Source organism: Podarcis erhardii, assembly GCF_964252035.2.
Source record: "Podarcis erhardii genome assembly, chromosome: 12".
Taxonomy (NCBI): domain Eukaryota; kingdom Metazoa; phylum Chordata; class Lepidosauria; order Squamata; family Lacertidae; genus Podarcis; species Podarcis erhardii.
In genome coordinates, this window is record NC_138513.1 from 51,515,406 (window position 1) to 51,537,959 (window position 22,554).

General features: G+C 42.5%; 1 protein-coding gene across 1 annotated transcript in view; it reads left to right on the plus strand.

Moving 5' to 3' along the window:
- CNTNAP2 (contactin associated protein 2) overlaps positions 1 to 22,554 on the plus strand; it is a 1,010,375-nt gene that overhangs the window by 608,490 nt on the left and 379,331 nt on the right. Inside the window, exon 9 of the mRNA XM_081881791.1 lies at positions 7,867 to 8,016. Within this exon, the coding sequence (XP_081737917.1) occupies positions 7,867 to 8,016 (150 nt within the window). The remainder of the gene's footprint in view (positions 1 to 7,866; positions 8,017 to 22,554) is intronic.

The window sequence follows — 22,554 nt, forward strand, 5'->3', positions numbered from 1 at the left end:
TCCAGGCCAGGCTCCGATCTTCAAAATCTGACTTTTTCTAGTCTCAATCATAAAGGGCCTCAACCTGTAGTCCTCAATTTGCCTCTGTAAGGCTAAGGCTCCCCCTTGTATTACTTTAGGTTCGACAACAGCAACTTTCTCCTTCTCCTTTTCAGCAATTTGTCCTGTTGAAATAGATTCCTGTGCCAAATCCTGAATAATTTCTGTATTGGTGCTCACTTTTGGTTCCAAAATGTCAATTTTAGTAGTCATAGCATCCATCTTTTTATGAAGCTGTTCCAACAAGTGGCTTATCTTAGAAAATGCAGTCCATAAGGCTTCTCCTGTCGACATTCTTGAATATCCAAGATCAATCTCTAGTTCTCACAGTTCTTATCAAGCAGCTGGAGATTTCCCAGCTCCACTCTTGTAACAGTTTCAAAAGCTCCCTCTAGAGGGGAACAGTCTCCACTTGTATCAATCTTTTCCAACACAAATCAAAAAGGAAAGATAGTTTCAATTTTCAGATACTTTTCCTCCCTTTTAAACGCAGAAGCGGACAATGGAAACAATATATTTCTCTTATTTAACTGACTGTCAACATCCATTCTCTTCGCTGTCAATGAACTCTCCTGAAATGTCAATCACTGGGAGCCCGTTCCCAGGTTCAGAGCAGTGGTAATTTAATTTTAATCACTCTCTCCTGCAGGATACAAAGTCCAAAATTTCCCCCCTCTTCTCTTGCTTCCAAGGGGGGTCTAATAATTTCAATCGATGTAAGTTTAATCCTTTACATAAGGCTTTCCGAGACTTTAACTTGTAAGCTCTTTGCTTCAGTCTATTTACAAAAGGGGAAGGCGGACTTCCTGTTTTGAACCTTCCCCGTTCGATGCCAAATTAAGATATTTAAAGATCCAATTTTCCGTTTTACTCATGGGTTGTTGTTTAAAATCCAATTGTCCACAAGAAAAAGTCAGTGCTCTCCGGCAACAGCAATGCGGCTTCACTCCGTGAAAGAAGCGGTCGATTCAAAGCACCGCGCCGCTCACCCCACGTCGCTCCGGATCCCCAAAACAGGGTTTCCCCGCAAGTAGGGGAGGCGCAAAAGGTGCCAGCCGAATCCCAGGTTCACAAGCTTCTTCCGCCTGTGATTTCAATGGGTCTCTGCCTTTGCCGTGGTGGTACAGACCCAACTTTCCACGGAGCAAGTTCCTCCCAATCAGAGGAGCTCCGCCATTGCCGGGGGCGCCAACCCGGAAGTCGGAGAAATACTGTAAAATTAATGAGTGTTAGAAAAATGTTGGAATGAAATTATATGGCTTTAGTAGAAATGTTATAAGGAGTTAAGCATAAATAAGTATTATAGTATTAATGGAAAATAAGGTTAAAATAAGTTAAGATAATTATAAGACAGAAAATAGAGAAAAATGGAAAGGAATTGCTGAAACAATTAATAGAAGTGGAATAGAAAAAGGGAGGTGAGAGGAGGTCGAGGAAACAAGGGAATGAAGGATAAGGCATTGAAATGGTATGATGTAGCTTTTTAAATTGTTTTTGTTCTGTTTTGTTTAGTTTAATGTGTTAATGTTAATGTTGCGTTGTGTATATTGTAATGTATTGTTTTTTCTTTCTTTTGCTTCTACTTTTTTTTCCTTCTTCTTTTTTGTAAGGTTTAAAAGTAATAAATATTATTTTTTAAAAAAAAATACTTGGCCATCCCTGCTATTTAAATACCTCATGTGCTCCTTCGCAGGCCACAGAAGCTTCATTTTTGCTGATGGATAATATGAGCTAGATGAGTATAATTTTATTTGCCTTTCAGGCCAGTAACTCTCCTGCTGTGGATTGATGGCTAATATGGAATCCTTTCTAAAGAAATTACTTATGAATAAACAGTGAGGCAAATCTTTAGTTTTATTCACTGAATCAGAGCAGAGGTGAAGACACTTACTGCTGCTACTTTTCTTCAGATCTACCAAGTTGCTAATTATACAGCATTAATTGTGTATGCAGTCTTGTTCATCCCGCCCTCCAGAGGGTTGCTAAAAAGTGCTGCTAAAATATGCTTTCAGACAAAAGTTGTCTTTAAAGTGTCAGTGCCATTGGGAATGCCTAAGCATCTGGCAAATACTGTTAAATCTTCCTGCTTAGCTATCCTGAAAATTCACTGATGGTTCACCTTCCTAAATTTTCATTTATATATCATCAGAATAAAATGTTGGCTTTAACCAAGAGGTTGTACAGCAGTGTGTACATACACAGAAACACTTGCATCAATGCTGTAAATTTTTCAATGAAAAACTAATGAAGATGCATTTCCAGTGTTTAATCACTACTAGTATTATAGAGAATCTGAAGGGAGGATTAAGCCTCTGTTCTCCCCACTATGAGATTCCATCCTTATTTTTCAATTATGAGCTGAGAATTAAGTCTAGAATTAATAAACAAATTTAAATGGAAATATGAGGTTGGAATGTGGTGCCAAGGGACTGTCATTTCAAAGAAGTTTTAAAATGAAACAAAAAATAAAACAAAATACTAACACCCACCCTAACTTTCAGATGTTTTAAAAGATCTCAGAAATGTCCCCATGACTGTGTTAATTTAAGGTGCCCTCCCTCCATTGCTGAAAATGAGGAGGGTACTTTTTGAGTTGGGGCTTTAAAATGGGGGGGCGGGGCGGCTTGTGTTCTGCAGATGCTTAGCGCTTTGGCTCAGGACCCCCTCCCACTGCCAGACCTTTCCTGGAGATCCCAGTCAGGTGGGTGGTGACGAGAGAAACACGATTTGTAGCTGTAGCATTTCACTTATAGGTTCTTTGCACCTGCATGTCTTTTAGTGATTTGCTGATTTCAATGTTTTTGATGGTCTTATAGTTTTATGGTTTCAGTTCATCTTAATATTTTTGCTATGATTTTTTGATCCACCCTGAAAGCTTTCTAAAAAATATTTATTTGGGTGTTTTCTTTTTTCTTTTTGTAAATCTACAATATATATATATATAAAATAATGAGTGAGAAATATCCCCATTTTCATCTGAGGAATGTTGGAGGGTGTCTGCAGACGGCCCGTTCAGTTGGGATCATGTGACCTGGGGGTAATTTATATTTACAATGGGGGGTGTATTTTTATCCTGTTTTAATTGTTTGTTCTTAATTTCACTCTCCATCTGGAACATGTTTTAGTTGCATCTAGAGGTTTTAATATGGATATTCTAAGTGACAAATAACAAAAGGAGTTTTGTTGCCTGTGCCTAAAAGTCTCTCTCTGAGCAATCTTTCAGGCTGCTGGTTTACCTGCTTGACTTCCTGACTTACCTCCAGATTAATAATTCTGATAATGAGTATTCTTTTGCTCGTACTTTAGAGTCAATAAATGGCTCTAAAATCAATTTAATGAAAAATAGCCTAACACTCATTTACTTCATTTGCACAGATCATTCCATACTGATTTGATCTCTCAAGATCAACTATAAAGACATTTGAGAAATTAACTGCTGTAATGTTGTTTGAAGAATAATTAGCATATGGTGTCTTTTGCTATTTCTTACAAGATTTTTTGAATTTGCAAAAAAATAAAAATAAAATGGTACTCATTAAACCATTTCTTTCTCCATGTATCTTATAACAGAAACATCTGTTCCTTCTTGTTCAATCAAAGTGACAATCTCAAGAGTCCCAATTTTAAAAGTAATGCCATTTAAAAGAAATTCTAGCAAGACAGAATATGCTTCATTAACATATCTAATTTGCACATGAAAAAGAAGTTTCTGTGACTCACAAGAGGGTTGTGGTTGCATGCTTTAAATAAGCAAGTTAAGAATTTTCTAAAATAATGCATGAAAGAATAAAGGCAGCAAAATGCAGTTATACAAAATATTAAGTAGAGGCTTCTAAGTCTATATTTATATCTGATGCATGTTCTACTTCTTGAGCTGTACCAATTTTAATTTTAATTTCTTTCTGCACACATGACACCAATCAATGGACTTACATAGAGATAATCAGGAGTTTCCCTAAATTTGAAATGGTCAGATTTCCAGTTGTGTTGCTTCAGGGTTCCTTGATGAACAAGGAGGAAAGAAGGATCTGAAACAGAATTTCACAATGTCAGTTCCAGAATGTGACAAAGAGAAGGACCTCAGAAGTCCAAAATTTTTCCATGGCTAAAAATAGAGAGCAGCCCAGGAACTGAATCAGTTTGCTGGATATATTTATACCCCACATTTCAAAGTTTTATTTCTAGTGCAGTTTACAAAAAAGTACTGTAAACAATAAAACCAGGAATTATTGAAACAGAAGGACTCTTCTGTGGAGATTTGGTGGAATCTTGCAGAAGCGCCTCATGATTGGTTCTGTTTCCTTCTTGTTATTAGCTCCCTGCAGCCCTTTAGTCAAAGTGAGCATGCCTGCCACATGTTCTAGACAAGAGCATGGCTGTCAGGAGCAATTTAGCAGCACAGTTCTTATGACTTTTAGCAAAAAAGCCAAGTCATTTGATATACAGTAAGCCTGCATGGGGCTTATGTTCCGGGGATCGCGCCTAATGCCAAAATCACAAATAGTCAAAACACATTGGCAGGTGGGACTGCCCCCTTTCCTCCCCTTTTTTAACTGAAATATGCATCTCAGGTGTGAAAGGCTGGGGTAAAGAGCTGCATCTTCAGCATTTGTTGAAGACTGTATAGTGAAGGTGCCAGGTGGACATCCGTGGGGAGGGAGTGCCACAACTTGGGGGCTGTCACAGAGTATTCTGGGCCACCATTTTTTTCCAGGATGGTGAGGCACCATTAATGAGCACTCTTTGAGTCCAGTCAATTAACCAGCTACGAATTTACCTAATAGTTACAGTGTGACATATTACCAGCTTCTCTGCAAGAACCAAGACCAAGATTGTGATATTTCGTGGACACAGTCCTGGGTGTCGATAGTGCTTGGATCAGCAGTGTCTAGAACAAACTCACTTATTTAGATACCTGGGTGTACTATTTAGTGAAACGCTCTCTTGGAAGTGTCATATGGAGTTAATGAACATCAAAGCAAAGAAAACCCTGGGGGCACTGATGAAGTTCTGTTCCAATAAGGGAGAGCAGCTGATTGAACCTACCCTAAGTGCTTGCTCAAATGCTCTAAGGGGGTGAAATCTGGGCTCTGATTCACACTCCAATCGAATCTGTTTGAAGTTTTGGATTCAGGGCAAAATAACATTTTTCAGAAGCTATGCCATCAGGAATATCAGCAGCTCTTCTTCGTACAGAATCCAGGTGGCCAACAAGGCAATAGCAGACTACACTCAGTTAAAGTATACTTTTAAAAATTGCTACCATGCCAGTTGGGTGTTTTCCTGCTTTGTGCTACATGAATTTGGGTTGATAAGCAACTCTGGGAAGCAGCTGCTCAATAAATTTTAGACTATTAAACTGTTATTCTTTTCTGGAACTGAGCTCTGCTTTGACCTTGAATAAGTGTCAGGCAAGGGATTGGCTCTTCTGATGGAGTCTAGGACTTGCAACTAATTTAGAACACTCTTGGTATCTACTCTTGTGAACAGAACACTTTAGAGCTAGTTATCTGATCAAACTGTAACCATTTTCCTTAAGAAATACCTTTATTGAGCTGTGTTTCAAGTGATGACCACTGCAGTCTGGGATGGCTGCTACAAGAAGGTCCTGTACGCAGACAGACTTTGTCTTTGTGGTCAGTCTCAGGTCGAAGACATCACTCATTATTTGTTCGCCTGCCTCTTATCTAGAAACCCACGAGATCACTTTCCGAAACCTTTGTTCACACAAGCGAGCAGGTACACCCTGGTAGAAATGGTCCAGTTTCTTTTGGGTGACAACAATAGCTTCAGAATACACAAGGCACTGTGTATTCTGTGCACTGGCTGCAAAAAAGGAAGGAAGGAAGGAAGGAAGGAAGGAAGGAAGGAAGGAAGGAAGGAAGGAAGGAAGGAAAAGGGACTTAGATAATACCTCTATCCTTGCAGAAGGCACAGATTTCTGATCACTGAATTTGCACTCACTGGCAGAGGAAGAGGAGTGCAGGGGGAGCACACCACCCCCAGCAGCGTGATCTTGGTGGGGTGCCACCGTGGCTGTGCCCCCCCCCCGCCTGCGCTGGGTGCCATGCCTCTGCAGCGCGCCACTCCCCCAGGACGCGCGCCAGCCCCACCCCAGCCTGCTGTCTGCCCCCCGGTGCCGGAGCATGAAGCTCTACCACTGTTTGCACTCCGCTTGCTCCAAGACCAGGTATACTAGCCTCCTTTTTCTTTCACTTCAGTGTGAGTCTGTGGCAATTTGCTGTGGTCACTCAGCCTGTAGACTTTTGGGTAGTTAGGGACTCTTTTACTATTTAGGATTAAGGGGTGTGAGCGTACTAATTACGGTAATTAGTTGCTGCCTGCATACTCTGTAACTTGCAGTCTAAAGCACTATGCAATTACTCCTTGTCTTTATTTTATGTGTCATAAACCAATCTTTTTCTACTTCCTGGTGTGACAAGCGCTTTATTGTGTATAAGAGCTCAAGGTTTATGCACATTTTAAATGGATGCCTGCCCGACTCCAGGCAAAATGTTCCAGTCCTTTCAGGCATGTGTGTTGGGTTCAAATGTGCACTGGACATGCATGTGGGTTCAGTCGCATGCCTTGTAACAATGTGCACTAGGGCTGCAGTTCTCTGCACAGTTACTTCTGAGTAAATAGGATTGAGCACCAAGCTTTGGTCCACATTTTATTTTCTCTTCATTCTGGTTACAACAATTATCTCTAGAGAAGCCTTGTGCTTTGTCAGCAGCAATCTAATGATTTGCTTGTGATTGTCTTTGGGAATGTGATGTTTTTAAAAAATAAACTATCCACCTGAAATAAATCACACTACTTGGATCAAATAAAATTTTTTGTATGTCCTTGCCTTAATATTCTTCAATAAATAATGTGTGAACCAGTCATGTTTCTAAATCAAAGTTCATTTTGAATGGAGTGAATAAGGTTTATGTTACAGGGACTATCCACACTTTAGTGAAAGCCAGCATTCATATATTGTAGTCCCAGTCCCAGTGCCCCACTTCCCGGCAAGAGACCCAAGGGAGGTGTAGCAGAACAAACTTAAACAGACAACGATCTGGATTAAAAATGTGCCAGAGATTATGGCCTCCCCAAGACGTCAGTCTACTGAGGTGGCCATCCTAAGGCCACCACTGGAAGCTCTAAGTCTCATCTGCCCCACCCCTGGCTTCCGAACAGAGACTTCCACTGAGACCCTCTAATGGGGTACCCTGAATATGCCACAGGGTGATGCACCACTTCACCCCACGCTTAAAGTCTAGGATTCCACCCAGTGCCTTAACCGCCCAAAGCTGTGATGTTTTGCCCTAACCTTGACCGGGCATGGCAGCAGCCATTGCCTGGCCAGCCAGCAAGGCACTGCCCATTTGGTGGGGCCTTTGACTGGCCCATTTGAAGCAGGGTTCTGGCACCGGCTGGGGAATACCCCAATGGCTGGCGAACACGTAAGAGCTGTGTGCCGGGATGGTGTCTGAGAGCGAGGGGCTGCAACCCCTGCCCACCTGGAAAGGGCGAGCGTCCATTATTCTCCAATACAGATACATCACTTCTCCAGACATATGCAAGGGAATGTGGGAAATTTTACTGGGTGACAGCTGTCACCATTCATTTGGATATCTTTTACTTTAAGACATCCAGCTGTCACCTAATTTTGCACATGTTGAATGTTTTCAAATGTTGGCTGATAAATGACTTCTTATACAACTTGTCTGAGAATATTCTACAGCTAACCCTATCCCACTGTCCCAGGGGATTCAAGACAGATTAGGAAATGGAAAGATAACCAAACTGAAGCAAGCTGTCTCTTTCTCCCACTTGCAGGGGCCGGACTCAACGACGGGCAGTGGCATGAGGTTCGGTTCTTAGCAAAGGAAAATTTTGCAGTGCTCACTATTGACGGTGATGAAGCCTCTTCCGTTCGAAGTAACAGTCCTCTGAAAGTTTTGACAGGAGAGAAATATCTGTTTGGAGGTAAAGATTTTTACTATATGTTCTAAGAAGCGTGTTTTTGAAAGGAGAATATTTTGCTTTCAAGGTCTTTCCTTGTGAACAATGCAAATCACATCACCATAAATGGTTTTATTCTTAAAATGGTTTTGATTTTACTGTTAGGAAACTCCTATCAAACAGTGCCCTGCTTAAGGTGTGAGTTAGCAATGCATGCACATCCTTTTGTACAGTAGAGACACACTACCTTAAGTTGCCTTTTCAGAGTAGACTCATCTGAGCTGAATATTCATCAGTTTTGAAATTCACATTGAACAAGGTTGAGCTCTTTTGTATGTAAACTGAACTTGTTTGAAAATCCACTGTCTTTGAGGCCCTTTCAAAAGTGAACAGCTTCCCAGCCTTGGTGCAATGAAGTGCCCAGGCAAGTCCTAAAGGAGTCATCTCAGAGCAGTGCTGCAGCATTGGCTCAAGGAATTCAACATTTGCACATTCCAATGGGAACTGACCTATTTGCACCTTCCAGACTAATGTGCAGATCAGAATTTAGTCATCTATCCAATTTCACACTTCCTCCGTTACAGTTCTCTGCTCAAAAAAAGTGTCCAAATATGTTTAGAAATGTGTGTTTTGCGAGAAAATGCATTTTTAAATATGTGTTGTTATGCAGATCTAAACAGATCTAAAAAACTGGTTGTGAAAAAGGGATGAAAAAGTGACATAGACCAGAAATAGATTTATTTGTCTTTCCCTACTTAGCCGAAAGATCTATGCAACCAGTGGAGAGTGCAAAACCCCCAAGCAGGTCCTGTCAGGAACTTCCTGGGTAATCCATGGCCTCTTGAAAGGTTGTGTGTGTGTGTGTGTGTGTGTGTGTGTGCCCGCATGCTCCATAAGCACATGAATGGAAGGATCTACAGCTGTGCCACAAAGATGATATAGGAAACATCCCTGAAAGCTGGGACCTCCAGGCCATGGACAGCCTCACAGAGGGAGGTATCTAGTAGGTCCTGTAGAAGAGGGAGATTGGCTTTAGGTCCTTTATTCCTCTAGAGCTTGTATGCTCTGCAAAGTGTGACCAGATCCCAATCGTTCATATTGATTGTTTTAAATGCCTATATTTCTGTTTGGATTTAAAAGAAAAAAGGGGGGGAACGGGAAATATTTCCATCCCAGTAGACTGACAGATGACATTGATATAAAGATGCCTCTGCCTGAGGCATAATAATAATAATAATAAATAAATAAATAAATAAATAAATAAATAAATAAATAATAATTAATAATTATAATAACACATTTCAAGGTTACTCTCATTTCATTACATTTTGCTTCATTTCATTTCATTATCTCTCATCCATAGAAGTATTAAAAACACATATGGAAATTAGTGTTTAAATAGTCTTACAAAAAGCTAATATACACTTCATTAAGGATAGGCTCAAATACTCTCAATAGGCAATGGCTCACTGCTCTGAAAAACATGTCCTCTTCTGGCAATGAGGATAGTGAAGAGGCTCCTCCACGGCCGGCGCTTGTCATACATCAATATGGGCATATTAAGAAGGATCCATGGACAAGCAGAGCCTTTGTTCTCCATCCGCCTGGCCATTCCGCTTCCCCGTCTCCTTCCTGAAGGCAGCCTTTCCCAAAGCACAGAGTTCTGAGCATCTGTCATTTCCCTTCTGCCCCTCTCTGGAAGTCAGTGGAGGTTTCTGGAGGGAAAGTGCATTGCTACTGATGAAGTGCCCGTCTGCTCAGAAAGAACAACCCATGACAAAAAGAAAACAAACTGAAGAAATGAATACTTATTAATGTATAGCCTTTCCCATTTCACAGGGCATACATGTTGGGTATAAAATGTTCTCTATTGAGTTGAAATTAATATTTGCAGATATTTGAAATTTGCCACCCAAGGCTTGAATGTTTTACTTCAAAACTGAGTGCTTTAGACCTTGGCATTTCATGAGATGCGTACTGTGAAATACAAATATAACTGTGTGTCATATATCAAATCCCACCAAATATTAAATAGCATTGTTTGTCAGCCATGAAATGTTTCATGTTTTCTAACAAATATTGTCAAATGACAGGCAGCTATAAATCGTTGAAATCAAATCTTCCCATAAGAAGTCAAGCACTTAGGGAATATACCGGACTAACTGGAGAATAGCCTGCCCCTCTTAATGGGAAGGTGCCCGGGTCGTAGCCTGGCCTGCGGTTTGGGGAGTTGTTCTTCAGTCTCACCTGGAGGCATCATGTGGTTTCCTTTGGATTGGGGCATAGGTACTTGCACATGAATGAAAACAGGTAAAGCCAGTAATTTTGTATTGAGCAACCTAAAACTTTAAATTATGTATACAAACCTATGTGCAAAAATGGATGGTTGGAAGTGCTGCAAGCTATGGATAACTTGTTTAATGTGCTTTAATTCACGTATGTTCTATGAAGCATATGAAGTCAGAAGCAGAGGAGAGGCCCAAAACAAAAAGAGCATAGGAGGCTAATAGCTACATTGATAGCCTTTTGAAACTGTTCCAAAGGCTCATTGGATGAAGAGTCAGGGCAAAACTGGGGAAATTGTTTACATTTCTTTTAATTTAGTCTCCCAAAGGTAATTTGACTCATCAAGAATAAACTCATTTGGATTTGCAGTGCGTATTTTTAGAAGTCTGGTCACACACGCCATGATTTTTACTCTTTGAAACCTATTCCCAAGAAAGTTGCATAAATGTCACATCTAAGATACTACAAGCTTCCTCCCAGCAGGATTTCAGAAACAAGCCTCTGTGTTTGGAGTGCAGTATTGCAGTGTCTATGTAGCATACATAAAGCAACATCTTTTTGGAAAGTTACCTTTTCAAAAATGCAACGCTCTCACACCACTGTTTGTGAATATTCCTTGTAGATTTTGTGTGTGTGGTGAATTGTGAGTTTCTCTGCCTGCATTAAATGCTTGGGAGCTGATTGAGTCTAACAGTGATCATATGGAATTCTGTTCGAAACCAACAGAAAATACTTAACTCTTTTTTTGTGGGGCTTTTTCCGAGCCAAGGCTTGAGCCTTGGAATCTGTTTTCTGCATTAGAACTCAGCTGTGGAACATGCAAAGTTTGAGACAGATATGATGCTTTGTTCTGTTCAAGCAGCCCCCTCTCAGCCTCTGCTTGTCCATGTCCCAGATGCTTTTTCTTCAGTACTTCAGGGCCATATCCGGATGTGCATCCAAAGCTATAAATAGGAGGGAATCTGCTTCACTGCTTAAGTTCAGCTAGATTTCAGTCTGTATCACTGTCTGTCTCTCTATATAACACAAGCCTGAGCATCTTGATAGCCGCAGTACAATTATGACTGGAGGTTCACTGGAAGCTCAATAAACTTTTTTGCTGTTTGCCTGAGAGAGCAAATCTAAGGCAGTTGTGAAATATCTGGCAGGCCACAGCACACAGCTTGAGTGCAGGCTACTTTCAACTAGCTGGGTCATGAGATGTGCAGGCCAGATGTGGCCCTGTAGTGTGCATGGCACTTGATGGAATCACGCAAGGAAAGCAAACTCCCAGCGGTATATAGCTAAATTTTAATAGTGGGAGAGACAGCAAAGAGGGTAGAATATGAAGTAGCGAGGTAGTCTTCGACAGTGACATAGTGCAGGCATGGGCGGGGAGGAGGGCATCATCCTGGGCACATTTTTTTCAGGCGGCACCCCAACAAAAGGCTCCCTCATTGAGGCTGGAGCCACAGGGAGAGAAGCTGCGCCTGGGCCAGGACTTTGTAGCTTTGTAGAGGCAGCACCTCCTTCTCCTCATGGCTGGTGAAGGATGTCCATGTGTGCCCCACCCCTCAGCTGGCCAAGAGGGATGGGGAGGGTGGCGGTGCCACCCCATCGCGCCTCTCCTCCGCTGGGCTCTGGTGTGCATCCTAGCGCCACCAGACCACAGATCCACTCCCAGGTCAGGCCTGACCTGGCGGTGGGAGAGGTGGCAGCAGCATCACCATGCCTCTCCTCCGCTGGGCTCTGGGGTGCGAGGGAGCTATGGAGACACCTTCCTCGTGTTATGGCCCAGTACCACCAGGCTGCCCAGTCCACAGGGGGGTGCAACACTTCCCCCACCCCAGGCAGCAGCAACTTATGCTACACCACTGGTCTTCAATCTTCAATTTTGTAATACATTAGCTGTACCTTTAAAAAAAATTCTTTTGTACATGGTGGCTGCAAGAGAGTGCCTCTGAAATCATGCAGAGTGCTTTTCTTTTGCTTCCTAGACTAGAAAATCCCCAGGTGTTTTGTTGACTAGGCAGTTAGAATGGAGGAGCGAATGAAGCAGCAGCAGCCCCTGGACCTGCTTCCCATGCCGCCATCATTGCTGTCAGACTGGATTTGAGGACAGCATTGCAGGGCAAGAGTGGGGCATCACAGCAGTCTTTGGCCCCAGCCTTTGTTTGAATTAAACCCTTGGAATGCTGTGCTCATTATCTCTTGAGGTGCCTCTGTGACTTCACTCTCTTCAGGATTGAGATTGCTTTTTCAATCTTTTAAACTAGTTTTTGCCTATGCTAGACCTGATGGCTGTGAAATGTCCAGTAATTAATATTTGGAAATGGGGGAATTATATATCAGAAGGCATTGTCACGGCCTTTCCAGTTGCGGTGCGCAGATCTGAGCCAGAAGGGAATGCTTTATTCCTATGCCTGTGAGTATATCATGTTGAGTGCTTTCACTGTCTTTGTCTTTTGTTGTGTTCAGGATGCTTTCTTCCCAGAAGATTCAGAGATAGTCTTAAGGGACTTTAAACAAGGAAAAGGGGAAAAGACAATGTGCATACAGTTCTTTGAGTTATGAAAAGATGTGTGCATCTGCAAAGATTGTGTATCTGCGTAGTTTGGTAGGACACGTGCAATATATCTTGGTTTAAGTGTCCATTACCTTGGACATCTCTCTCCCCACCCCCCAATACATGTTGTTGTTGTTTAGTCATTTAGTCGTGTCCGACTCTTCGTGACCCCATGGACCAGAGAACGCCAGGCACCTCTTTCCACTGCCTCCCGCAGTTTGGTCAAACTCATGCTGGTAACCTCGAAAACACTATCCAACCATCTTGTCCTCTGTCGCCCCCTTCTCCTTGTGCCCTCCATCTTTCCCAACACCAGGGTCTTCTCCAGGGAGTCTTCTCTTCTCATAAGGTGGCCAAAGTACTGGAGCCTCAGCTTCACGATCTGTCCTTACAGTGAGCACTCAGGGCTGATTTCCTTAAGAATGGATACGTTTGATCTTTTTGCAGTCCATGGGACTCTCAAGAGTCTCCTCCAGCACCATAATTCAAAAGCATCAATTCTTCGGCGATCAGCCTTCTTTATGGTCCAGCTTTCACTTCCATACATCACTACTGGGAAAACCATAGCTTTAACTATACGAACCTTTGTTGGCAAGGTGATGTCTCTACTTCTCAAGATGCTGTCTAGGCCTGTCATTGCCCTTCTCCCAAGAAGCAGGCGTCTTTTAATTTCATGGCTGCTGTCACCATCTGCAGTGATCATGGAGCCCAAGAAAGTAAAATCTCTCACTGCCTCCATTTCTTCCCCTTCTATTTGCCAGGAGGTGATGGGCTCAGTGGCCATGATTTTCGTTTTTTTTTGATGTTGAGCTTCAGACCATATTGCACTCTCCTCTTTCACCCTCATTAAAAGGTTCTTTAATTCCTCCTCCCTTGTAGAATTTTAAGAATTTTCTACCTTGTAGAATTTTAAGCATAACCTTGCTAGCGTGTGAAATGAGTGCAATTGTGTGGTAGTTGGAGCATTCTTTGGCACTGCCCTTCTTGGGGATTGGGATGTGGACTGATCTTCTCCAATCCTCTGGCCACTGCTGAGTTTTCCAAACTTGCTGGCATATTGAGTGTAGCACCTTAACAGCATCATCTTTTAAAATTTTAAATAGTTCAGCTGGAATACCATCACTTCCACTGGCCTTGTTATTTGCAATGCTTTCTAAGGCCCATTTGACTTCACTCTCCAGGATGTCTGGCTCAAGGTCAACAACCACACTACCTGGGGTATACGAGACATCCATATCTTTCTGGTATAATTCCTCTGTGTATTCTTGCCACCTCTTGTTGATGTCTTCTGCTTCTGTTAGGTCCTTTCCACTTTTGTTCTTTATTATGGTAATCTTTGTACGAAATGTTCCTTTCATATCTCTAATTTTCTTGAACAGATCTCTGGTTCTTCCCATTCTATTGTTTTCCTCTATTTCTTTGAATTGCTCGTTTAAGAAGGCCTTCTTGTCTCTCCTTGCTATTCTTTGGAAATCTGCATCCAATTTCCTGTATCTTTCACTATCTCCCTCACATTTTGCTTGCCTTCTCTCCCCCTCTATTTGTAAGGCCTTGTTGAACAGCCACTTTGCTTTCTTGCATTTCCTTTTTATTGGGATGGTTTTTGTTGCTGCCTCCTGTATAATGTTGCGAGCCTCCATCCATAGTTCTTCAGGCACTCTGTCCACCAAATCTAAATCCTTAAACCTGTTCCTCATTTCCACTGTGTATTCATAAGGGATTTGATTTAGACTGTATCTTACCGGCCCAGTGGTTTTTCCTACTTTCTTCAGTTTAAGCTTGAATTTTGCTATAAGAAGCTGATGATCTGCCCCAATACATACATACCTTTAATTCCCTTTCCTTTTTCCAGGAATTGAGCGTTTTAAAGAAGCGAGCCTCTCCCCTACAAGGCCTCTTGAGAACTGTGTTGCCTTTTGTTGCTTTGGCAATTATGTGCATAAAACAAAAGAGTTTTGGAGGAAAAATGAGACCATTAAGCACAACAGAAAATGTTTGAACATTTAGATGTGAGAGCTTTTATGTGCCTCCTTATTGTCAGCTTATGCCTCCCCCCCCCCCACGCCCAGTGCTCAGGGGAATAAAATGCAGAGAGAACAGTCCGCGAAATGGTTCCATCCAGGCCTGCGTTTCATTCTTCTCCCATTTTGATTTTCAAATTATAAAATAGTGAAAGATCTAAATTACGAGAATCTTCCTTGTTCACTGTCAGCCTGTTCCATCTCTGGCAGTATCTCCTACACTTTCACTACTGCCGTTTATTAAGTAGCCCGAGCAGCCAGGTGGGGATCATCGAGGGAAGCAGATGCTGCAGCCTGTTCTTGCAGAGCCATTCAGATCTAGGGCTTCACTGAGGACAACCGGAAGCAGCCAAGAGGACAACCTACCAAATTTGAACTTTAAAAAACAAAGCTCAAACTGAAACACATGTATCCTTTGGAATTTGCACAGCTACAAATTTTACAATGCCAAGTAATGTGTACAAAAATGGACATAAAATGTATGAGTGAAAATAACATGCAAAAATGCATTATTTTAGGGGGAAAATACTTTTCCAAAATGTGAAAATTAGGCAAAAGTGAATACTAAATGTGTTTCTTAGGAGAAATTTGCACAAAAATGCTAATTTTCATTTGGACATTTAAAAAAAGCAAATTCCTGCAGAAGTCTGGAGAATGGAATTTAAGATGGCGGAATGTGAAATCAAGTGAGCTGCAGTTGACAGATTCATCCATTCCTAGCTGAGAGGGCAATCTCTGCATCCTGTTGGGAATAACTTACTATAGGGGTTCCCAATCTCCCCCCACCCCCTGGCGCCAGACCACCTGAAAATCATTGAGTGTCTTCGTAGGCCACTTATCTTTTCTTGGCATGTTGTCACCATTGCAATGTGCTGCGCTAGATGCTATATGATTTTAAAGTGGTTTTTTTATTGCTTCTCACATTTATTGTGTATTGTATTTTATTGTGTTACAATTTTAATTCCATAGAATTGGGGGCAATATATTTTACAGCTTACAGTTAGAAAATGGTACAATGGACTGCTTTGAAAATGGCAATGTCAGAGGCAAGTCTGAGGATAGTCTGTTGATTTTGGGATAGAAGGATAAGACGTGGCTTAGATTGAACACATCGGAAAAGGGAGAGAGGGAAAGAGGGGGAGAAATAGCACAGATGCCATTTGTTTGTTTGTTTGCTTTTTTGGCCATAAAATTTATATGCCGCTTGGTTGTAAAAAACAACAACCACAAATTGCTTTACAAAAAGATAAAACATAAAAATTGAGAAAAGTTTATAACCATACTTAAAACATACAAAAGTTAAGATACTAAAACAGATTAAAATTAGCCTTAACTTTCTAAGCATCTGCGTAGGTTTATCTGAACAAGAATGTTTTAGCAGGTGCTGAAAGAGTCCAGTGACGATGCCTGTTTGACCTCAAGAGGCAAGGAGTTCCAAAGTGCAGTGCTGGCATGCTAAATGGTCGGCTTCTTACAAATTCCTGCGCTATTCCCTGCGGTCATTCCTCTGGTCACTGCAGTGGAAGCAGGACCCGTCTGTCTCCAGGCCCAGTAGGGCCCGGCTGATGCTGCCAGCCTGCATGTCACGTTTGCAGTTATTTTGTAATGCAGTCATCTATTCTTGAAGCAACCAATGCATGAACTACTGGAATAGTCACTCATAAAATGACCAGCTGGAAACAGTTTGGGGCCAGAAGATGCCTGACGGAGCAAGCCCTGCTTCTGATCTCTTCCACTGAGACAGCCTCCTGGAATGATTACTGCTAGGTGACAGGTGAGGCAAATGCCAAGTTTACCTGAGAAGAGAGTTGTTGGCATAGAATCCTTTCATAGAATTGTAGAATTGGACGAGACCCTGAGGGTCTTTTCATGTTCACTGAAGTGCCAACATGCTGGGACATTAAGGGCCATGTCAACTTCAACAGATGCATTATTTGGGTAGTGCTTCTATGGCGTGGCTTGGTCAGTTATGGCTTTGCAGCTGCCTTGGAGCAGGATGGCTGCCGGGGGCAGAGTGGGGAACCTAAGTCTAGGATTTCCCCGTTCCCTGCTGTAAGCGCAGTTGCTCTCATATCCCGCTTGGCTTCCCACAGACCTTTGGTTGGCCACTCTGCAAACAAAAGCTGGACTAGATGGGCCTTTCATCTGAGCCAGAATGGCTCTTATGATGTTATTATGCTCTGGGATGTATGAAGTGCAGCTGCCTCATGAAAAACCTTGTAGCAGAGGGGCAATCTCACAATGGATTTCCAGATGGTCAGAAAAAAATGTTTAATAGTATGGCAGCTTCTCTCCGTAAAAGCTACAGGCCTTTGCTGTGAGTCATAGTCACAGAATTATAGAGTTGGAAGGGACCACAAAGTGTGAAGGCAGTTAAGACTTGACTGGGGAGGCCTCAAGATAGCTCTGGAATGGCCTATTGCCTAGGATATGTAACTGCAAAGGAGACCGCGGCTGCTCTTGTAGTCTAAAGGGCAGCAGTCATTCACACGAGAGTCATAGAATTGTAGAAGGGATCCTGAGAGTCATCCAGTCCAACCTTCTGCAGGGAATCTCCAAGGTATAAAGGAGTGAGGAGAAAATCTTCAGAACACACAGGGGAGAAAGAAAGAAAGAAAGAAAGAAAGAAAGAAAGAAAGAAAGAAAGAAAGAAAGAGAGGCTGTGCATGTGTGTTCTGCAAAGTTGCTCTGGGCTTGTGGCAGAGGGAGGACTGTGTTTCCATTTCCTTTAAGAATAGAGGTTTATGTTTGTCATTGAAGGAAGGCTCTCCTGCCTCTTTCCCCAAAGCAACCTAGGAAGCTGCCCGTCTCGTGGATCAGACTATTGTTCTTTGTAGCTCAGTATTGTCTACACTGACTGGCAGCGCCCCTCCAGGATTTCAGACAGAAGCCCCTCCCGAATCTACCAGGAGATGTTGGGGACTGAACTGGGAGCTTCTGCATGGAAAGCCTGGCTCTGCCCCTGAGTCAGGACTCTGCTCCAAACATTCCAGGACTCAGAAAAAGTGGGGAGAGGGTTAAGGCTCCCCCTCCCCAAACACACTCCCAGGCAACAGTTTGTCAAGAATATTACCTGGGGCCAGTTATTGGGGGGGGGGAGTTACCAAGCCGTAGAGAAATATGCACCTAGACTCTTGTGAGCAGTTGCATGGGTCCCTTTGAGAGATATGCCTGGCCAGCCATTCTTGCAAAGAAGTGTTTGAAGCAGATATTTTGCAAGGCTCTGCTAATCAATACCGGAGGTCTGGGGTAGGGGAATGAAAACCCCAGTGAGACAAAATATATGAGAAATACAGATACATTTCTTTCATTCAGACACTTCTGCTTATAAATTGTTGACAATTTCTGGCAAAAAATTCTGACCCAAAATGCTGCTTATTTCTGACAAAAGCCCCAAGGAGGTATAGCACTGTTGAACTCATAGAGACGGAAAGGATTCAATAAAAAGTTAGATGCTAGAAACATTCAATATTCAACAAGAGATTAACAAAGTAGTCATTGAAGCATTCTGCACAGACCACCCAAATAGACGAGGACACAATCTATCTGCGCTGCCTATATCTACAGGGCGTACTAGAGCCCCCTGGCCCTGTGGGGCTGGAGAGGAGTCTGAGGGGCACAGCATCTATTTGCAGCAGGTGAGAGTGAGCTCTGCACCTCCCTCTGCAGCCAGAGACACATGCAAGCTGCCTGTTCCCTGGGGAGGGACCAATGTAAGTCATATGCTGGCTCCTTGGAACACAGGCAGCTGCAAAACAGAACATGTATTTATTTAATGTTACTTTTTCACTTCGTAAGTATTCCTGCAATCAGTTCTTTGAAGTGGTATCGGCTCCTCCTCCTTTTTAAAAAGTCGTGTTTGGGCCTTATCTCATTTCAAACTTCCTCGCAGCTAGCAATTCTTGCTCCAGAAAATGGATAGTGAGTGAAATTTAAGCTCTCGTGGGATTGTCTATGATTTCTTTTGTGATAATGTAAACTAAATTGAAGCTGGAGCTAACAAAGGTTGGCAAAAAGGCTGCTGGGAATAGCCTTGTTTCATGTTCCTTGTCCTCTGAGCAGCGGGAAGCATAGGTCAGCTTTGCAGGCTCTGCTTTCTTCAAAGAGGCAACAATGGAATTCGTTTGCAAATATGAAGACTTGTGGCATATTTGTAACTCTCTACTTATAGCTGCACAGGTTGAGCAGGTTATAGGGAACACAGCCCAGAGTTGGTCTCACAGCTCTTGCCCCTTCCCACCTCTATCCCATAATCCAACCAGCTCTTAGCACAGGGCATGCTGAAGGGTTTTCTCAAAGCTTCAGAAGATCAATTTACAGTTTATATGTTGAAGGAAAGTACCCTCAAAAGGTAGGTAGCCCTGAGTCTGAATGGCAAAATAAAACCTATGGAGCCCTGCCAACCTCTGGCACAAGGTTGGAACACCTAGCTGGCCAGGTTCTCTTGATGGTTGCTTGGGGGCCACCATGATGTGTGAAGTGGCCCACAGTGCTTTAAGGAGAATGAGAGAGGTACACACTCAGTTTCCCTGCTGAAACCAGTAGAATTTACATTCCACTAATCATTGACTTATCACTGAAAATATTTTTCTTCCTCCCCAAGACACTGGTAGGTGAGCCAGTTATTTAAACCAATAAAGACTGCCTGTTTGGAGAAATCTTGTAGAAACTTTAGGGATGATAATGCCTTCACGGAAGCAAGATGTACCCCCTTGTTCTCGTTGAGGTCCATTAAACTGCAGGGGGAAGAGAAATACTTTTTTTAAAAAAGCATCAAAAAATGTCTTCCAGTGCTACCAAAAGAGATTAATTATGTTATTTTGATAGCAATTTGTCACCCTGTTTTTTTGTTAACAAGGAGTCATTTTGTCTGTCCTGCCTAATTGTTACTTAAGGAGCAGTTTTCATCACTGATTTTTTTTTTCTAAGAAACCAGAGTAGTGCCCCAATTAAATTTGTAATTGGTGTTTCCTGCAGCTACCCTATAAACAACCTATAGGTACTTGTTTGTGTCTGGGACTGAAAGCCAATTAAATCCTAGTGTGCTTAAAGTCCCAGTTCGCTCCTAGCCCCTGGCAAGGCACACAGTAAATCCCATTATGTGTAAGCAGTAATCTAGGGCTGCTACAGAAACATTGATTAAAATTTCTTCAATAAATCATGATGTCACTTTTGGTGCAGTTTCCCTTTAAAGAGGACATTATCTAGTTTTCTAGTCAGTGGATTAAAGCTGATCTGCCAGCTGGAATTGAACTACATGTCAAAAAATTGAATATTTAAAATCCTGTATTTCTATTATTATCTGTGAAGTATTTAGCTTTTCTGGCTTCTGCTGCGTGTTTGGAAATGCAAATTGTCATTAAATATTTTTCCTCAAATGGGCTGCTAATGGCAAATTGGTTTATGACCATTGTTAGAGCATATACTGTCAATTATGAGGCATAAAACATCCCTCAAATTACCATGTCAGTGGGAGGGTTTTACTTGAGATGGAAAATACTTTGTGACTGTGTTGCTAAATATTTAATGCCAATTATCTGGTTTGGGTGGGGCTAAGCTAGGAGTATTGGGAATGTTCAGCGCCGTCTCTGCTAAAAGAGGCAGTTATGGCCGGAAGGAGATCTAGGAGATCTTTTGGCAAACAGGAAATTCACAACCCTGCGCTTGACTTCAACCTGCGAAAGCACATTGGAGGAGAGAAGGGTCATGTGGGAGAACCAGGCTCAACCCTTTCCCAATTTCCCAGTTTCCTCTTCCTGCTTTTCTCTGCTTGACTGGGACACGCATTTCCAGAGCTGGACTGGAAAGCAGGGCTTGGAGAAGAAAAGCAGCAGATGCACATATGGGATGATTGAGCTCTCGTTCCCACTTTCCACTTTTCCACTTGCCCCTTGCTCCTACTTTGCACAGAATCATAGGATTGTAGAAGGGACCCTGAGGGTCATCCAGTCCAACCCCCTGCAATGCTGGAACCACAGCTAAAGAAGCCCTGCAGCTCCAACCTCTGCATGAAAACCTCCAGGGAGGGAGAGTCCCCCGCCTTCCAGTGGGGCCCTTCCACTGGCGCTGCCATTCAGTCTGTCAGCCCAGCCAAGGTAGGCAGTGCACAGTAGTACAACTTGAGCTCTCAAATCTAGACTTGTATTTAAAGGAAGATAAATTTATTCGTTTGTAAGCACCAGTCCCTTCATGAATAATTCCAGCTACTTCCTAAAACTGAAGCAAACATTAATATTACAAATGCTGGACTCCATAGTGCAGCTGCCAGTTTGCTTACATCCATTTTTCCCACTGATTGCCATTCTGTCAGTCTCAATCTATTGTTGTGTTTCCTCCTGCTTCGCAGTGTTCGCTCTTGTTTACGTGTGTGTACTGAAACTCAGGTTTTGACCAGGGAATTGAACAAAACCTGCCTGAACTAGAACAGAGAAATGAACCAAGCCTTTGTTTTTTTCTTAAAGCCAAGGATAAATTGTGCCAGCAATTCAGGCTGCAGAGACTAAAAATCACACCAGAAAAGGACCAGATCTTAGAGGAAGCTGGTGAGCAGGTCTGGCATAGGGATGGTTTCTGCATGAAATGACCTGATCTTGCAGCTCTTGGACTAACGTGTGAATCAAAACTCCTCTATCTGTCCAATTTCACGCTTCCCAGATGTTCCTGCATAGTTCTCAGCACTTTAAACTTATCAAAATGAGAGAAAATTTACATTTAAATATGTATTAAAATACTAGTTTAATCGGTATTGTATAAGAGGTGTTTTTTTAACAGAATAACGTGGAACCAAAATGGAATTGAATGATGAATAATATAGAGGAAATTAACACAGGCATGAAGTAGACACATTTTGCACATCCCTAATCTAGGGCTAAGAAGGCAGGTAAACACAGGCTAGAGAACAGGCACTAAAACGGAGGCCTGGAGGCTTGGGAGGTACCTGGAGAACTTGCAGGCAAGATTGGAATTTGCTCAGACCAAGTCCCAGGCCTCATCTGGAAGCATTTATTGCCAGGCCAGGGGGAACCAGTAGGCTGCTAGTAGGGAGGGAGGGAGCTATGCTGGAACCTGGGAGGACCAGCTGCAAAGTTTGCCACAAGGGGCAGCAAAGCACAGATTGAAAGACCCTCCCTTCTCATTAGTCCTGAGTCCTGGAACAGTTGAACCTGGGTTGACCAGAACAGCAACAGCAAAAAGGCAAGCTAAAACATAGAGTCCCTGTCATACTCTGGAGAAGTGTCTGGCCCCAGCTTTTCTTTTATGCTCTCCCTGCATGTGCTGAGGGGAGGGCTCCCATGTGGGAGCATTCAAGTACACAATCTCTACCCACATTGCGAAGCAGTACACTGTAGAAAATGCTTTGCTTCTGATTGTGCCCACTGGTCCTCCACTATACAAAAGCAGGATGGCAAAGTATGACCAAAGGAGGAGAACTCTGGGAACTGGCGATTATTGAGAGAGCCACACGGTGAAGAGAAAGAGAAATGCAAGCTGCACGGCAAGGATTGGGAATTGCAATTAGATGCAGTGCAACCCTATGCAAGCAGGTGTGCTCAGAAGCTGTTCCATGGGACTCCCAGGAAAGAGAGTATATGATGGCAGTCTTGGAAATTTGATTTCTTAGATTGCAAGTAGTAATCACTATTATTTTAATATATGTGATGATGAACTTTCAGGCTAACATTAAACCAAGATGGGTTTTTTAATGTGCAT